The sequence below is a fragment of the Ranitomeya variabilis genome, chromosome 1 (assembly GCF_051348905.1).
Source record: "Ranitomeya variabilis isolate aRanVar5 chromosome 1, aRanVar5.hap1, whole genome shotgun sequence".
Taxonomy (NCBI): Eukaryota; Metazoa; Chordata; class Amphibia; order Anura; family Dendrobatidae; genus Ranitomeya; species Ranitomeya variabilis.
In genome coordinates this window covers 881118884-881134941 of record NC_135232.1, presented here as the reverse complement: position 1 = coordinate 881134941, position 16058 = coordinate 881118884, and the positions used below count along the sequence as shown (strand labels likewise).

The following is a 16058-nucleotide window of genomic DNA, read 5'->3' as shown; positions in this document are numbered from 1 at the left end:
TCCTAGAGAGGGCATCCGCCTTAACATTCTTAGATCCCAGAAGATATGAGACCACAAAGTCAAAACGGGAAAAAAACAGGGACCACCGAGCCTGTCTAGGGTTCAGCCGCTTGGCCGACTCAAGGTAAATCAGATTCTTATGATCGGTCAAGACCACAATGCGGTGCTTGGCTCCCTCAAGCCAATGTCGCCACTCCTCAAATGCCCACTTCATAGCCAACAACTCACGATTGCCGACATCATAATTACGTTCCGCAGGCGAAAACTTTCGGGAAAAGAAGGCACATGGCTTCATCAAGGAACCATCAGAATTCCTCTGTGACAAAACGGCCCCTGCCCCAATCTCAGAAGCGTCAACCTCAACCTGAAAAGGAAGAGAAACATCCGGCTGACGCAAGACAGGGGCAGAAGTAAATCGGCGTTTAAGCTCCTGAAAGGCCTCAACAGCCTCAGAGGACCAATTAGTCACATCAGCGCCTTTCTTCGTCAAATCGGTCAGGGGTTTAACCACACTAGAGAAGTTGGCAATGAAACGGCGATATAAATTAGCAAAGCCCAAAAATTTCTGAAGGCTCTTCACAGATGTGGGTTGAATCCAGTCATGAATGGCTTGGACCTTAACAGGATCCATTTCTATAGATGAAGGAGAAAAAATAAACCCCAAAAAAGAGACCTTCTGAACTCCAAATAGGCACTTAGACCCCTTCACAAATAGAGCATTATCACGAAGGATCTGGAATACCATCCTGACCTGCTTCACATGAGACTCCCAATCATTGGAAAAAATCAAAATATCATCCAAATACACAATGAAGAATTTATCAAGATAATTGCGGAAAATATCATGCATAAAGGACTGAAATACAGAAGGAGCATTAGAAAGGCATCACCAGGTATTCAAAATGGCCTTCGGGCGTATTAAATGCAGTTTTCCATTCGTCACCCTCAGTTCCGCTCTAGTCAAAATCCTATCACATTGCATAGGCTCAGGTCTCTGCTCAGAGGACGCTGACATATGGTGCACCACTTTGCGTTCGCGCAGGCGCCGATCAATCTGAATGGCCAGAGACATAGATTCGCTCAAACCAACAGGCGTGGGGAATCCCACCATAACATCCTTAAGGGCTTCAGAAAGACCCTTTCTGAAAATTGCTGCCAGAGCATCCTCATTCCATTTAGTGAGCACAGACCATTTTCTAAATTTCTGGCAGTATAATTCTGCCGCTTCCTGACCCTGGCACAGAGCCAACAAGGTTTTTTTCCGCATGATCCACAGAGTTAGGTTCGTCATACAATAATCCGAGCGATTGAAAAAATGCATCTACATTAAGCAATGCTGGATCCCCTGACTCAAGGGAGAATGCCCAGTCCTGAGGGTCACCACGCAGCAGAGAAATAACTATTTTAACTTGCTGAGTGGGGTCACCAGAGGAACGGGGTTTCAGAGCAAAAAACAATTTGCAGTTATTTTTAAAGTTCAAAAACTTAGATCTATCCCCGTAAAACAAATCCGGAGTAGGAATTCTAGGCTCTAAGGCCGGAGTCTGAACAACATAATCTTGAATACTCTGTACTCTTGCAGCAAGCTGATCCACACGAGAAAACAACCCCTGAACATCCATGCCCGCATCCAAATCCTGAATCACCCAGAGATTAAGAGGAAGGAAAAAGACAAAACAGACTAAAGAAAAAAAAATGGCTCAGAACTTTTTCTTTTCCTTCTTTTGAGATGCATTCAGTTCATTTTTGGGCCAGTTGTACTGTTATGGTCTGGTGATGTAGGAGCGACATGCGACTAGCTCTGAGCAGGTGGTAACTATACCGACCGCAGTTCCTAATCTTAACACAGACACTAGCAGTAGCCGTGGGATGTTCCTGTCACTCCCTGGACACCTCGTCACAGCCGGAGAACTAGCTACCCCTAAAGGTAGAAACAGGAAAGCTATCTTGCCTCAGAGAAAATCCCCAAAGGATAGGACAGCCCCCCACAAATGACTGCGAGAGGAGAAGGAAATGACATACGTAGTATGAAACAAGATTTAGCAAAAGAGGCCACTTCTAGCTAGATAGAATTAGTACAGGACAGAACACTGTGCGGTCAGTAATAAAAACTAGAAAAAGTCCACCGCAGAGAAATGCAAAAATCTCCACACCTGACTAAAGGTCTGGAGGGCAAACTCTGCTGCCCAGAGCTTCCAGCTTAGCTGAATAGGTTCATACTGATAAGCTGGACAAATGAGCAAAACATAGAAAGTGCTGAACAACAAAGTCCACAACAAGTGAACTGCAAAAGGACAAGCAAGGACTTAGCTTTGCTGAACTGGTCAGAGTGTCAGGGAAATCCAAAGAGCCGTGACTCCAGGCTGGAACAATTGACAACTGGCATTGAATGAGGGAACAGGCAGACTAATATAGCCGAGCCAGAAAGACGATCAGAAAAAAACAGCTGCTGAAGCTAAATCCCAGAAGCAGCCATACCACTCAAAACCACAGGAGGGAGCCCAAGTACAGAATTCACAAAAATGCCACTTACAACCACCGGAGGGAGCCAAGAGCGGAATTCACAACACCGTGCACACGGGGGCTGCACGGGTGATTGCTGCCGGGTGTCAGCTGATTTTGATAGCTGACACCCAGCACTTGGTGCCAGTAGCGGTCACAGACTGCTCCCGGCACTTTAACTCTCGAAATGCTGACAGCCCCTCTGCCTTTGGATCGGACACCCCGTTGCATGACGTGGGGTCCTGATCGTTGCCATGGTGACCCGATGATGTCATGGCGACATCCGGGTCACCAGAGCTAGGAAACTTGCTGATCATGCGCAGTGCATGATAAGCAAGTCTCAGTCAGTGCAGAGCTATCAGTTTCTATAGCACGGAGAGGTTGCTACATCTGCATGCTATAGAAGCGATCAGCCTGCAAAAAATTATTGTCCCATATTGGGACAAAGTAAAAAAGTTAAAGAAAAATAATTTTAAAAAAAGTTTAAATTGTAAAAATATTTTTAAATAGAATATATATTGATTTTGTAATTATTTATCTTTCTCTTTATAAATACCGTATATACTCGAGTATAAGCCGACCCGAGTATAAGCCGACCCCCCTAATTTTGCCACAAAAAACTGGGAAAACTTATTGACTCTAGTATAAGCCTAGGGTGGAAAATGCAGCAGCTACCGGTGAATTTCAAAATTAAAAATAGATGCTCCATACTGTTCATTATGGCCCCATAGATGCTCCACATAAAGCTGTGCCACATATAATGCTCTGCACCGTTCATTATGGCCCCATAGATGCTCCACATAAAACTGTGCCACATATAATGCTCTGCACCGTTCATTATGGCCCCATAGTTGCTCCACATAAAGCTGTGCCATATATACAATGCTCTGCACCGTTGCCCCATAGATAGCTGTGCCATATATATAATGCTCTGCACCGTTGCCCCATAGCTGTGCCATATATATAATGCTCTGCACCGTTGCCCCATAGCTGTGCCATATATACAATGCTCTGCACCATTGCCCCATAGCTGTGCCATATAGTGCTCTGCACCGTTGCCCCATAGCTGTGCCATATATATAATGCTCTGCACCATTGCCCCATAGCTGTGCCATATAGTGCTCTGCACTGTTGCCCCATAGCTGTGCCATATATATAATGCTCTGCACCGTTGCCCCATAGCTGTGCCATATAGTGCTCTGCACCGTTGCCCCATAGCTATGCCATATATATAATGCTCTGCACCGTTGCCCCATAGCTGTGCCATATAGTGCTCTGCACTGTTGCCCCATAGCTGTGCCATATAGTGCTCTGCACCGTTGCCCCATAGCTATGCCATATATATAATGCTCTGCACCGTTGCCCCATAGCTGTGCCATATATATAATGCTCTGCACCGTTGCCCCATAGCTGTGCCATATATATAATGCTCTGCACCATTGCCCCATAGCTGTGCCATATAGTGCTCTGCACCATTGCCCCATAGCTGTGCCATATATACAATGCTCTGCACCATTGCCCCATAGCTGTGCCATATAGTGCTCTGCACCGTTGCCCCATAGCTGTGCCATATATATAATGCTCTGCACCATTGCCCCATAGCTGTGCCATATAGTGCTCTGCACTGTTGCCCCATAGCTGTGCCATATATATAATGCTCTGCACCGTTGCCCCATAGCTGTGCCATATAGTGCTCTGCACCGTTGCCCCATAGCTGTGCCATATAGTGCTCTGCACCGTTGCCCCATAGCTATGCCATATATATAATGCTCTGCACCGTTGCCCCATAGCTGTGCCATATAGTGCTCTGCACCGTTGCCCCATAGCTGTGCCATATAGTGCTCTGCACCGTTGCCCCATAGCTGTGCCATACAGTGCTCTGCACCGTTGCCCCATAGCTGTGCCATATAGTGCTCTGCACCGTTGCCCCATAGCTGTGCCATATAGTGCTCTGCACCGTTGCCCCATAGCTATGCCATATATATAATGCTCTGCACCGTTGCCCCATAGCTGTGCCATATAGTGCTCTGCACCGTTGCCCCATAGCTATGCCATATATATAATGCTCTGCACCGTTGCCCCATAGCTGTGCCATATATATAATGCTCTGCACCGTTGCCCCATAGCTGTGCCATATAGTGCTCTGCACCGTTGCCCCATAGCTATGCCATATATATAATGCTCTGCACCGTTGCCCCATAGCTGTGCCATATAGTGCTCTGCACCGTTGCCCCATAGCTATGCCATATATATAATGCTCTGCACCGTTGCCCCATAGCTGTGCCATATATATAATGCTCTGCACCGTTGCCCCATAGCTGTGCCATATATATAATGCTCTGCACCATTGCCCCATAGCTGTGCCATATAGTGCTCTGCACCATTGCCCCATAGCTGTGCCATATATACAATGCTCTGCACCATTGCCCCATAGCTGTGCCATATAGTGCTCTGCACCGTTGCCCCATAGCTGTGCCATATATATAATGCTCTGCACCATTGCCCCATAGCTGTGCCATATAGTGCTCTGCACTGTTGCCCCATAGCTGTGCCATATATATAGTGCTCTGCACCGTTGCCCCATAGCTGTGCCATATAGTGCTCTGCACCGTTGCCCCATAGCTGTGCCATATAGTGCTCTGCACCGTTGCCCCATAGCTATGCCATATATATAATGCTCTGCACCGTTGCCCCATAGCTGTGCCATATAGTGCTCTGCACCGTTGCCCCATAGCTGTGCCATATAGTGCTCTGCACCGTTGCCCCATAGCTGTGCCATACAGTGCTCTGCACCGTTGCCCCATAGCTGTGCCATATAGTGCTCTGCACCGTTGCCCCATAGCTGTGCCATATAGTGCTCTGCACCGTTGCCCCATAGCTATGCCATATATATAATGCTCTGCACCGTTGCCCCATAGCTGTGCCATATAGTGCTCTGCACCGTTGCCCCATAGCTATGCCATATATATAATGCTCTGCACCGTTGCCCCATAGCTGTGCCATATAGTGCTCTGCACCGTTGCCCCATAGCTATGCCATATATATAATGCTCTGCACCGTTGCCCCATAGCTGTGCCATATAGTGCTCTGCACCGTTGCCCCATAGCTGTGCCATATAGTGCTCTGCACCGTTGCCCCATAGCTGTGCCATACAGTGCTCTGCACCGTTGCCCCATAGCTGTGTCATACAGTGCTCTGCACCGTTGCCCCATAGCTGTGCCATATAGTGCTCTGCACCGTTGCCCCATAGCTGTGCCATATAGTGCTCTGCACCGTTGCCCCATAGCTGATGCATATAGTGCTCTGCACCGTTGCCCCATAGCTATGCCATATATATAATGCTCTGCACCGTTGCCCCATAGCTGTGCCATATAGTGCTCTGCACCGTTGCCCCATAGCTGTGCCATATAGTGCTCTGCACCGTTGCCCCATAGCTGTGCCATACAGTGCTCTGCACCGTTGCCCCATAGCTGTGCCATACAGTGCTCTGCACCGTTGCCACATAGCTGTGCCATATAGTGCTCTGCACCGTTGCCCCATAGCTGTGCCATATAGTGCTCTGCACCGTTGCCCCATAGCTGTGCCATATATATAGTGCTCTGCACTGTTGCCCCATAGCTGTGCCATATAGTGCTCTACACCGTTGCCCCATAGCTGTGCCGTATATATAATGCTCTGCACCGTTGCCCCATAGCTGTGCCATATAGTGCTGCACCGTTGCCCCATAGCTGTGCCATATAGTGCTCTGCACCGTTGCCCCATAGCTGTGCCATATAGTGCTCTGCACCGTTGCCCCATAGCTGTGCCATATAGTGCTCTGCACCGTTGCCCCATAGCTGTGCCATATAGTGCTCTGCACCGTTGCCCCATAGCTATGCCATATAGTGCTCTGCACCGTTGCCCCATAGCTGTGCCATATAGTGCTCTGCACCGTTGCCCCATAGCTGTGCCATATAGTGCTCTGCACCGTTGCCCCATAGCTGTGCCATATAGTGCTCTGCACCGTTGCCCCATAGCTGTGCCATATAGTGCTCTGCACCGTTGCCCCATAGCTGTGCCATATAGTGCTCTGCACCGTTGCCCCATAGCTGTGCCATATAGTGCTCTGCACCGTTGCCCCATAGCTGTGCCATATATATAGTGCTCTGCACTGTTGCCCCATAGCTGTGCCATATAGTGCTCTGCACCGTTGCCCCATAGCTGTGCCATATATATAGTGCTCTGCACTGTTGCCCCATAGCTGTGCCATATAGTGCTCTGCACCGTTGCCCCATAGCTGTGCCATATAGTGCTCTGCACCGTTGCCCCATAGCTGTGCCATATAGTGCTCTGCACCGTTGCCCCATAGCTGTGCCATATAGTGCTCTGCACCGTTGCCCCATAGCTGTGCCATATAGTGCTCTGCACCGTTGCCCCATAGCTGTGCCATATAGTGCTCTGCACCGTTGCCCCATAGCTGTGCCATATAGTGCTCTGCACCGTTGCCCCATAGCTGTGCCATATAGTGCTCTGCACCGTTGCCCCATAGCTGTGCCATATAGTGCTCTGCACCGTTGCCCCATAGCTGTGCCATATAGTGCTCTGCACCGTTGCCCCATAGCTGTGCCATATAGTGCTCTGCACCGTTGCCCCATAGCTGTTCCATATAGTGCTCTGCACCGTTGCCCCATAGCTGTGCCATATAGTGCTCTGCACCGTTGCCCCATAGCTGTGCCATATAGTGCTCTGCACCGTTGCCCCATAGCTGTGCCATATATATAGTGCTCTGCACCGTTGCCCCATAGCTGTGCCATATAGTGCTCTGCACCGTTGCCCCATAGCTGTGCCATATATATAGTGCTCTGCACTGTTGCCCCATAGCTGTGCCATATAGTGCTCTGCACCGTTGCCCCATAGCTGTGCCATATATATAATGCTCTGCACCGTTGCCCCATAGCTGTGCCATATATATAATGCTCTGCACCGTTGCCCCATAGCTGTGCCATATAGTGCTCTGCACCGTTGCCCCATAGCTGTGCCATATAGTGCTCTGCACCGTTGCCCCATAGCTGTGCCATATAGTGCTCTGCACCGTTGCCCCATAGCTGTGCCATATAGTGCTCTGCACCGTTGCCCCATAGCTGTGCCATATAGTGCTCTGCACCGTTGCCCCATAGCTGTGCCATATAGTGCTCTGCACCGTTGCCCCATAGCTGTGCCATATAGTGCTCTGCACCGTTGCCCCATAGCTGTGCCATATAGTGCTCTGCACCGTTGCCCCATAGCTGTGCCATATAGTGCTCTGCACCGTTGCCCCATAGCTGTGCCATATAGTGCTCTGCACCGTTGCCCCATAGCTGTGCCATATAGTGCTCTGCACCATTGCCCCATATCTGTGCCATATATATAGTGCTCTGCACCGTTGCCCCATAGCTGTGCCATATAGTGCTCTGCACCGTTGCCCCATAGATGCTCCACATAAATCTGTGCCATTGCTGCTGCTGCTGCAATAAAAAAAAAAACACACACACTCACCTCTCTTGCTTGCAGCTCCTCACGTCCGGTCCCGGCGTCTCTCTGCACTGACTGATCAGGCAGAGGACGGCGCGCACACTATATGCGTCATCGCGCCCTCTGACCTGCACAGTCAGTGCAGAGAGAGAGACGCCGGGAAGACAGAGCGGCGTCCGGCGTGTGGAACGAGGGAAGGTAAATATGACATACTTACCTGCTCCCGGCGTCCCGCTCCTTCCCCCCGGACAGCTGGTCTTCGGTGCCGCAGCCTCTTCCTCTATCAGCGGTCACCGGCACCGCTTTATTAGAGAAATGAATAGGCGGCTCCGCCCCTATGGGAGGTGGAGCAGCCTATTCATTTCTCTAATGAGCGGTCCCACGTGACCGCTCAGGGGAAGAGCTGCAGCACCGAAGACAGTAGGACGGGCAGGGGGAGCGCCAGGATCGCCGGAACTAGGTGAGTATATGACAGTCCTCACCCGCCGACCCCACCACCGATCATGACTCGAGTATAAGCCGAGAGGGGCACTTTCAGCCCAAAAATTTGGGCTGAAAATCTCGGCTTATACTCGAGTATATACGGTACTTGAATGAATATTTGGTATTGCAGTATCCGCAACAATCCGACATATAAAACTGTCCCACTATAGATGACTCCTTTAGTGAACACCAAAAAAAAATAAAAACAAGGCTAAAAACAAAGCTTTATCATACCGCCAAAGTGGAATAACACGTGATGAAAAGGATGGATATAAATAAACATGTTACCTCTGAAAACATCATCTTGTCCTGCAAAAAACAAGCCGCCATACTGCTCCTTCAACAGAAAAATAAAAAAGTTATAGCCCTCAGAATAAAGCAATGCAAAAATAAATGTTTTTTCTATAGTTTTTATTGTATAAAAGCGACAAAACATAAAAAAAATATAAATGAGGTATCACTGTAATCATACTGACCAGAAGAATAAAACTGGCTTATCAATTTTACCCCACACGGAACGGCATAAACCCCCACAAAAGAAATTCCTGAATTGCTGATTTTTGTTCATTCAAAATCGGAATAGAAAGCGATCAAAAAATGTTATGTGCCAGAAAATGGTACCAATAAAAACGTTAACTCGTTCTGCATTAAACAAGACCTCACATGACACTCTGGGCCAAAATATTTTTCCAAAATATGGAAAAAATATATCTCTCAAAATGTGGTGATGCAAAAACTATTTTTTTGCAGTAAAAGGCATCTTTTAGTGTGTGACAGCAGCCAAACACAAAAACCCGATATAACGTCTCTTTTACACGTGCTGATATTTCCGGACATGTCAGTGTTCATGTGTGTGTGTAAGCCTTGCGGCACATGTATGGCATGCGTGTGCCACATCCGTACCACACAGATTGGCGCCAGGGAAGAAGTGTTACAGTAAGCGCTGTTCCCCGGCGTCAGGGGGCTGAACACTGCTCTTATCATTCTTTCCTCCTCTGCCAGGGATCGGCTCAAGCAGGGGAGAGTTATATTTAAGTGATAAGAGAGACAGCAGGCTGTGGCTGTTTGGACTATTACTCTACTAGCTCACGGTGATAGCGGGGATCTCGCCGCAGTTCAGCTCGGTTGGGAACAGAGCCTCAGTGACCAGAGGTAAACGTCTATGACGTCACCTCCAGTCACTGACTGCGCTTGCAGCAGCTCAGGCACCAGTGATCCTCAGCCTGGACTTTCGCATCTTGACGCCGTCCAGGTTGAAAACTAATTATCCCCCCAGACGTGGATTACAGCGTGGGACAGAACGACCAACAGGTGAGGGATATTGTTGTTTTGATTTTTGTTTTATTACAGGAGAATGAGGGCTTAGGTGAAATAGGCATTAAGTGAGTATAGTTGTGTTTTGTTATTTTTAAATAAAAATGGAAAACTGTTCTTTGTTTTATTTCCAATAAAAGACTTTATTCTGGCTGTCTTTATTTACCGTGTAACTATAGGATTAGTAATAGATAGGTGTCTCATAAACACCTCTCCATTACTAAGCCGTGGGCTTGATGTCACTTGACAATTCAAAGGTGACATCAACCCCACAAATATGAACCCCACTTGCCACCGCTACAGAGCAAGTGGGAAGAGCCAGGCAAAGCGCCAGAATTGGCAGATCTAATACATGTGCCTTTTCTGGGCAACTGCAGGCTGCTATTTTTAGGCTGGGGGTTCAATATCCATGGCCCCTTACCAGCCTAAGAATACCAGGTGTCGGCTTTAGCAAGGCTGATTGGCGAAAATGAGAGGGACCCCACGCCGTTTAAAAATAAACAAAACAGCGTGGGGACCCCTCTATTCTTAAAAACCATCCTTGCTGACAGCTGAGGGTTGTCTGGATGGTTATAGAAAATACAGGGGAACCCACGCCTTTTTTTTTTTTTTTTTTTTTCATTTATTGCGCAGGCAGTGGCTGATGAATACCCCCATCATCCGCTCCTGCTGTCACTGTTATTAGCAGCAACAGGGGTAGGCTGATGGGAGTAATAGTCTCAACAGCCGCTGCCTGCTGTCTCTTATCACTTAAATATAATTCTTATCATTCTTTCCCCTGCTCGCGCCGATCACCGGCAGAGCGAGGGAGAATTATGAGACATGTTCAGCACCAGGCGCCGGGGAGCAGCGCTTACTGTAACACTTCTAGTCCCGGCACCAATGTGTGTCACACGGATGACATCCATGTGTGTTATCCGTGTGTGTGACGTTTTGCAGCCCATGCGAACATTAAAAAAAGAAAAAAACGGACATGTCAGCGTGTTTTGCCCATGGACACATGGTCCATGGAAACACATTGACGTGCACAGACCCATTCAATTGCATGGGTCTACGTATGTACGTTTCCCCGATACGTGTGAAAACTGTCACCACATATACCGGAGACACGGACGTGTGAAAGAGGCCTAAATCTGGTTTCCTAATCGCACCAATTCGAAGAATAAAGTCACTTAATCACTTATAGCGCACATGAAACGGCATAGAAATCGATTCTTCACATGCAGTTTTTCTTCATTCTACCTCCCAAAGATCACAGTAAGGCTCAGCGCACATTTATCCTGCACTGAGTGCTTACATGGGGGTTTCCGCGTAAATCTCTGAAATAAGTGATTCAGACAGAACCTCTGGTGGAAGATTCCCTATAATAAGGTAGATGGAGGCACTGTGGATGCCAACTGACCTGTGACCCGGCGATGTCCGTCTTTTTAGGATTGCATAAAAGTACCGTCGACCACAGTTTTGTGCACTTCTAAAAAGGACACCACTGAATAGAGGCCTGACGGAGTCCAGAGTAACTCTGCTGCCTCATTATAGTGAATGGATTCCTCAGGGGTTTCATCTGTATCACGTCACTCACATATTTAGATGGAAACCCCAAAGTAAGTGGTCAGCTTAGAGCGCCGGACAAATGTGATCCCAAACATTATGTAAAATGTTCCCAATAAAAGCTTCAACTCAATCCACAAAGAAAGCAAGCCCTCACTCAAGTTCGCCATCTGTTAACGGAAATGTAGGGGGCTTCCACGTTACCGGTAGCACAAAGGCTCTGGAAAAGCAAAATGGCTCCTCACCCGGCAAAAGAAATTCGGCAAATTCTCCGCTCCTAAATCCAAATGCCCCCCTCCCTTCTGAGCCCCAGTGTGTGCCTAAACCACATATTGCCTTTACGTTTGGCATTTCTGAAGCGATGAGAGCCCGCCTAACTTAGAGGTGCATGGCTAAAGAAGCACGGGTTGGGCATAACGTACTGGTGACCGCAACGTACTGGTTACTACAACATACTGGTCACTACAGCGGCAGTTTGCAATTTTCACTCGGCAACATTCATTGCTGCTTGTTTCTGAAAAATACCCATGAAGTCAAAATTTTCACTACACCTGTAGATAAATTCCCCAAGGGGTATAGTTTCCCAAATGGGGTCACTTGAGGGGGGATTCTGCTCTTGTAGCAATTATGTGCTTTGTATATGGAGTCGACAAACTATTCTAGGAAAATCTGCGCTCCAGGAGGCAAATAGCGCTCTGTTCCTCCCGAGTCTCTGTACGGCTAAGGCTTCTTTCACACTTCCGTCTTTTTGTTTCCGTCAAAATCCGTCGTTTTGTGAAAAAAACGGATCCAGCAAATGTTTCTGCTGGATCCTTTTTTTTTCCTCATAGACTTGTATTTGTGACGGATGGCCTTCCGTTTCATCTGTCGTGCGCTGGATCCATCTTAAAATCGCTGTCCGTCGGGTGGAGACAACACACATTGAAACATTTTTTGTGTATGTCGGAAAATCACTCGACGACGGATCCTGCACTGTCCGCCGTTCGCTATAATGGAAGCCTATGGACGCAGGATCCGTCGCTAACCATCAAAAGCAGGAATCCAGCGACGGATGCCGTCTTTCAAAACTGCATGTGTGGAAGTATTATGTCATCACAGGTCATTGTCTTGCAAGGCATCACTGGGAACAGGAGCATCGGGTAGGCTGCGGGGGACGCCAGAAGGTGAAAATATCAACATTTTTTATTTTTAACATCGGTTGTGTATGCGTTTTCGCAGTGAAAAAACGCGGCGAAGACGCATACGCAACGTGTGCACATAGCCTTAAATTCTGGCAACAACTGCCTCGACGGATCCGTCACAAAATGGATCCAGTGCTTCAGTTTTTTACAATCTGCACAGGATCCGTCTTTTCAACATTTTGACGGATTGTGACTGATTGTAAAAAACTGAAGTGTGAAAGAGGCCTCAGCAGTACTGTACAGCCACATATGGGGTATTGCCATGTTCAGTAGAAATTGTGGGGCAAATTTTAGTGCCATTTTCACCCACTTCTTGTGTGAAAAAGTAAAACCTTTGACTAAAACAAAATTTTGGTGGTAAAAATGTAGTTTTGTCCTCACTGCCCAATGGTGTAAAATTCTGTGACACACCCATAGTGTCAGTAAGTCTGCTTTGACACTAGCGTCGGTACGGGGCCGCAATTTCTCTGGTTGCCCTTATGAAAATGCAAAATTTGGAGCTAAATTAACATTATTGTGAGGAAAATGTGATTTGTATTATTTTCAGGGCTCAACTTCTGTGAAGGACCTGGGGTTCAAAGTTCTCACCACACATCTAGATAAGTTCCAAAATGGTGTCACTTGTGGAGGGTTTCCACTGTTTAGGCACATCAAGGGCTCTCCAAACGTAATATGGCGTCTGATCTCAATTCCAGCCAATTTTGTGTTGGAAAAAGTCGAATGGCAATCCTTCACTTCCGAGCTCTGCCATGTGCCCAAACAGTGGTTTACCCCCACATATGGGGTATCAGTATACTCAGGACAAATTGCACAACGTTTTGGGTCTAATTTCTCCTGTTACTCTTGGGAATATAAAAAAAATTGGATCTGAAGTACATTTTTTGTGAAAAAATGTAAATGTTCACTTTTTTTTTTTTTTTAAACATTCCCAAAGTTCCTGTGAAGCACCTAAAGTTAATAAACTTCTTGAATGTGGTTTTGAGCACCTTGAGGGCTGCAATTTTTAGAATGGTGTTTTGGGTATCTTTTATCGTATAGACCTCTCAAAGTGGCTTCAAATGTGATGTGGTCCCTTAAAAAAAAAAAAAAAAGTGTTGGAAAAATGAAAACCTCGCTGTTCAACTTTTAACCCTTATAAGAAATATTGGTTCCAAAATTGTGCTGATATAAAGTAGACATGTGGGAAATGTTATTTATTAACTATTCTGTTTATAAAAGAAACGTTATCACTATTATGAAGTACAGTGTCACGAGAAAACCGTCTCGGAATCACTGGGATCCGTTGAAGTGTTCCAGAGTTATTACCTTATAAAGGGACAGTGGTCAGAATTGTAAAAATTGGCCTGGTCATTAACATGCAAACAACCCTCGGGGGCTGACATGCACCAACTTCTTTCTGAAAGACAAAAACAGAAAACAAGCAAAATATAAGGATTTGTAGTATGATCGTAGTTTTCTCATTAGCTACTGTTTTATTGCAATTTCTGCAGTTTTCCAGAAACCCATCTGTGTTTATTATAAGCGGAGCTAAGTCCTCTTTTAAATGTTGTGAGATGTTCTTGACTCTTTAACACAGTATCCCAAAATGTACAGTCGTGGATTTTTTTGAGTTCTGAAATCTGACTTTTTCTGTAAACATCAGGCTGAGAAATTAAGAGAGGAAATACAGCAGCAAAGACATGAGCGTAACCTGCTCACCGCTGAACAAGTTAGGAAGACTAACCAACTAAATGAACTAGAAACTGAGCTCCAACAGCTACAGGAGAAGATGAGTCTCAGTGAGGCCTCCACCAAACAAATAAAGACTGATAACATTGCACTACGCGAGCAGCTGCAGCAGTGTGAACTGGACGTAGCATCTCTTCACCAAGAACAGGAGCAGTTCCAGCAGTTGCTCCAGAGAGCACGAAGTGAAAAGGAAAATATATATAGCACCTTGCAAGATCAAGAAAAAGCAGTAAGTATACCAGCCATACAAGTTACTACCTCCGTGGTAAAAAATGATTATCTACCACAAATGGAATAAATATGCATTTTTTCCTTACTTTTTTTTTTAACTAAATTTAAAAGGTCACTGGTTGCATATGGAAATTAAGTGATGCTACTAGATATTACGTTTTTACGAAGCTCCCAATTTTACACCTTTTTTAAATTTGAAATGTTGAAACTTCACTACAGTTGTTGGGTTGAGCTGTCCCCCAGTGAGTGCCCATGCTTAAAGAGGACCTTTCACCAGTTTGAGCATGTTAAACAGGCCACATCATGGCATAGTGGTTGCAGAGCTGAGTAAACTGTAGTTTTTATTTTTAATTTATCAGTTTGTAAAGTTTAGGTTAGAATTTGTTGTAGTTCACCCTGGCATTACCAGAGATTTGTCTCTAAGGGCGTGTTCTTTTCTCCTCTGCATGACACTCTGGTTACAATTGGTCAACATCTAGCAGTGGAAGAAGTACACGCCCCCTAGGGACATCTGTGGTAATGCCCAGATGAAGAAAAAGGGGCCTTTTTCAGACTTTGCTTTTACCCATTTCTGTTTTGGTTTGTAGCAGCTTTTTTTTATTATTTAATAGAAAAAAAACTAAATTAAATTTCCTTAAGTTCACATGCTAATAGTGTGTACATTTTACAAACATAATATTTTTAAAACGATGTAAACAAGGCCTCATGTAGTTGAATTCATGCACAACTTCTACTTTTCATGAATAGAGTGAAGATTTTTGTGAATGGATGGAAGCTAACCTAACTCTTCTGGCTTTTCCTATAAACTCATTGTTTTTCTGATGTAAAGATGCCGTGTTAACTGTCTTAACTGCTTGTTAGGTTGCACAGGTACAAGATGAGCTGATTACTTCTCAGGAAAAACTCCAAACCGTGATAAAGGAGCGTGATGAGAGCCGTGAGCATCTACTTGAGAAGGTCAATGAAGTAAAAGAAAGGTTACAAGAAATCTCTTCTTTGCAAGAACAAATGCAACAACTGCACGAGGTAATTCTGTTGCCTTGCAAATTAGATACCACACGATATTTCAAGGGACCCTGACATGTTGAAAATCCTATAGAACTGGTGGAACTGATGAGATCAATTTTAAACATTTTTGTAGGAAAAGCTTCAGGAAACCATTCATTGAAATTGTAAGTGTTTTGTGAGCATGTGAGTCCAATGGGTCCTAATCGGTGATTGACAGCCGTTCTACATGCACTGACGCACAGAAAAGACTGTCATTCACTAAATAGGACCACCCAGTGGACTAATCTCTTCACAAATGCCAGGGATTTCAGTGCATAATGTAAGTTAAATGGACTCTTTCCCGACAAACCTATATATCATTCTGCTCAGCTTTTCTCCATACCATGCTGTTTATAGGTTGGACTGGATGTATAACATGACATTCACTTTCTTTTTATGCTTTTCATCTAATATAATCAGGACATCCGATCAGTATGAAAGAAAAAAGGAGGGACACATTGGCACTCATGGGCAGATGGTGGGCTGAAGCCGCTGGTAGTTGGACAGACTGCGTTATCTGTCTGATAACACATG

The 16058-nt window shown here is 46.0% G+C and overlaps 1 protein-coding gene across 7 annotated transcripts in view; it reads left to right on the top strand.

Moving 5' to 3' along the window:
- CENPE (centromere protein E) overlaps positions 1–16058 on the top strand; it is a 211295-nt gene that overhangs the window by 168344 nt on the left and 26893 nt on the right. For all 7 annotated transcript variants that reach the window (XM_077278140.1, XM_077278132.1, XM_077278125.1 and 4 more), the window contains 2 exons: positions 14161–14475; positions 15339–15503. In XM_077278140.1, the coding sequence (XP_077134255.1) occupies positions 14161–14475; positions 15339–15503 (480 nt within the window). The remainder of the gene's footprint in view (positions 1–14160; positions 14476–15338; positions 15504–16058) is intronic.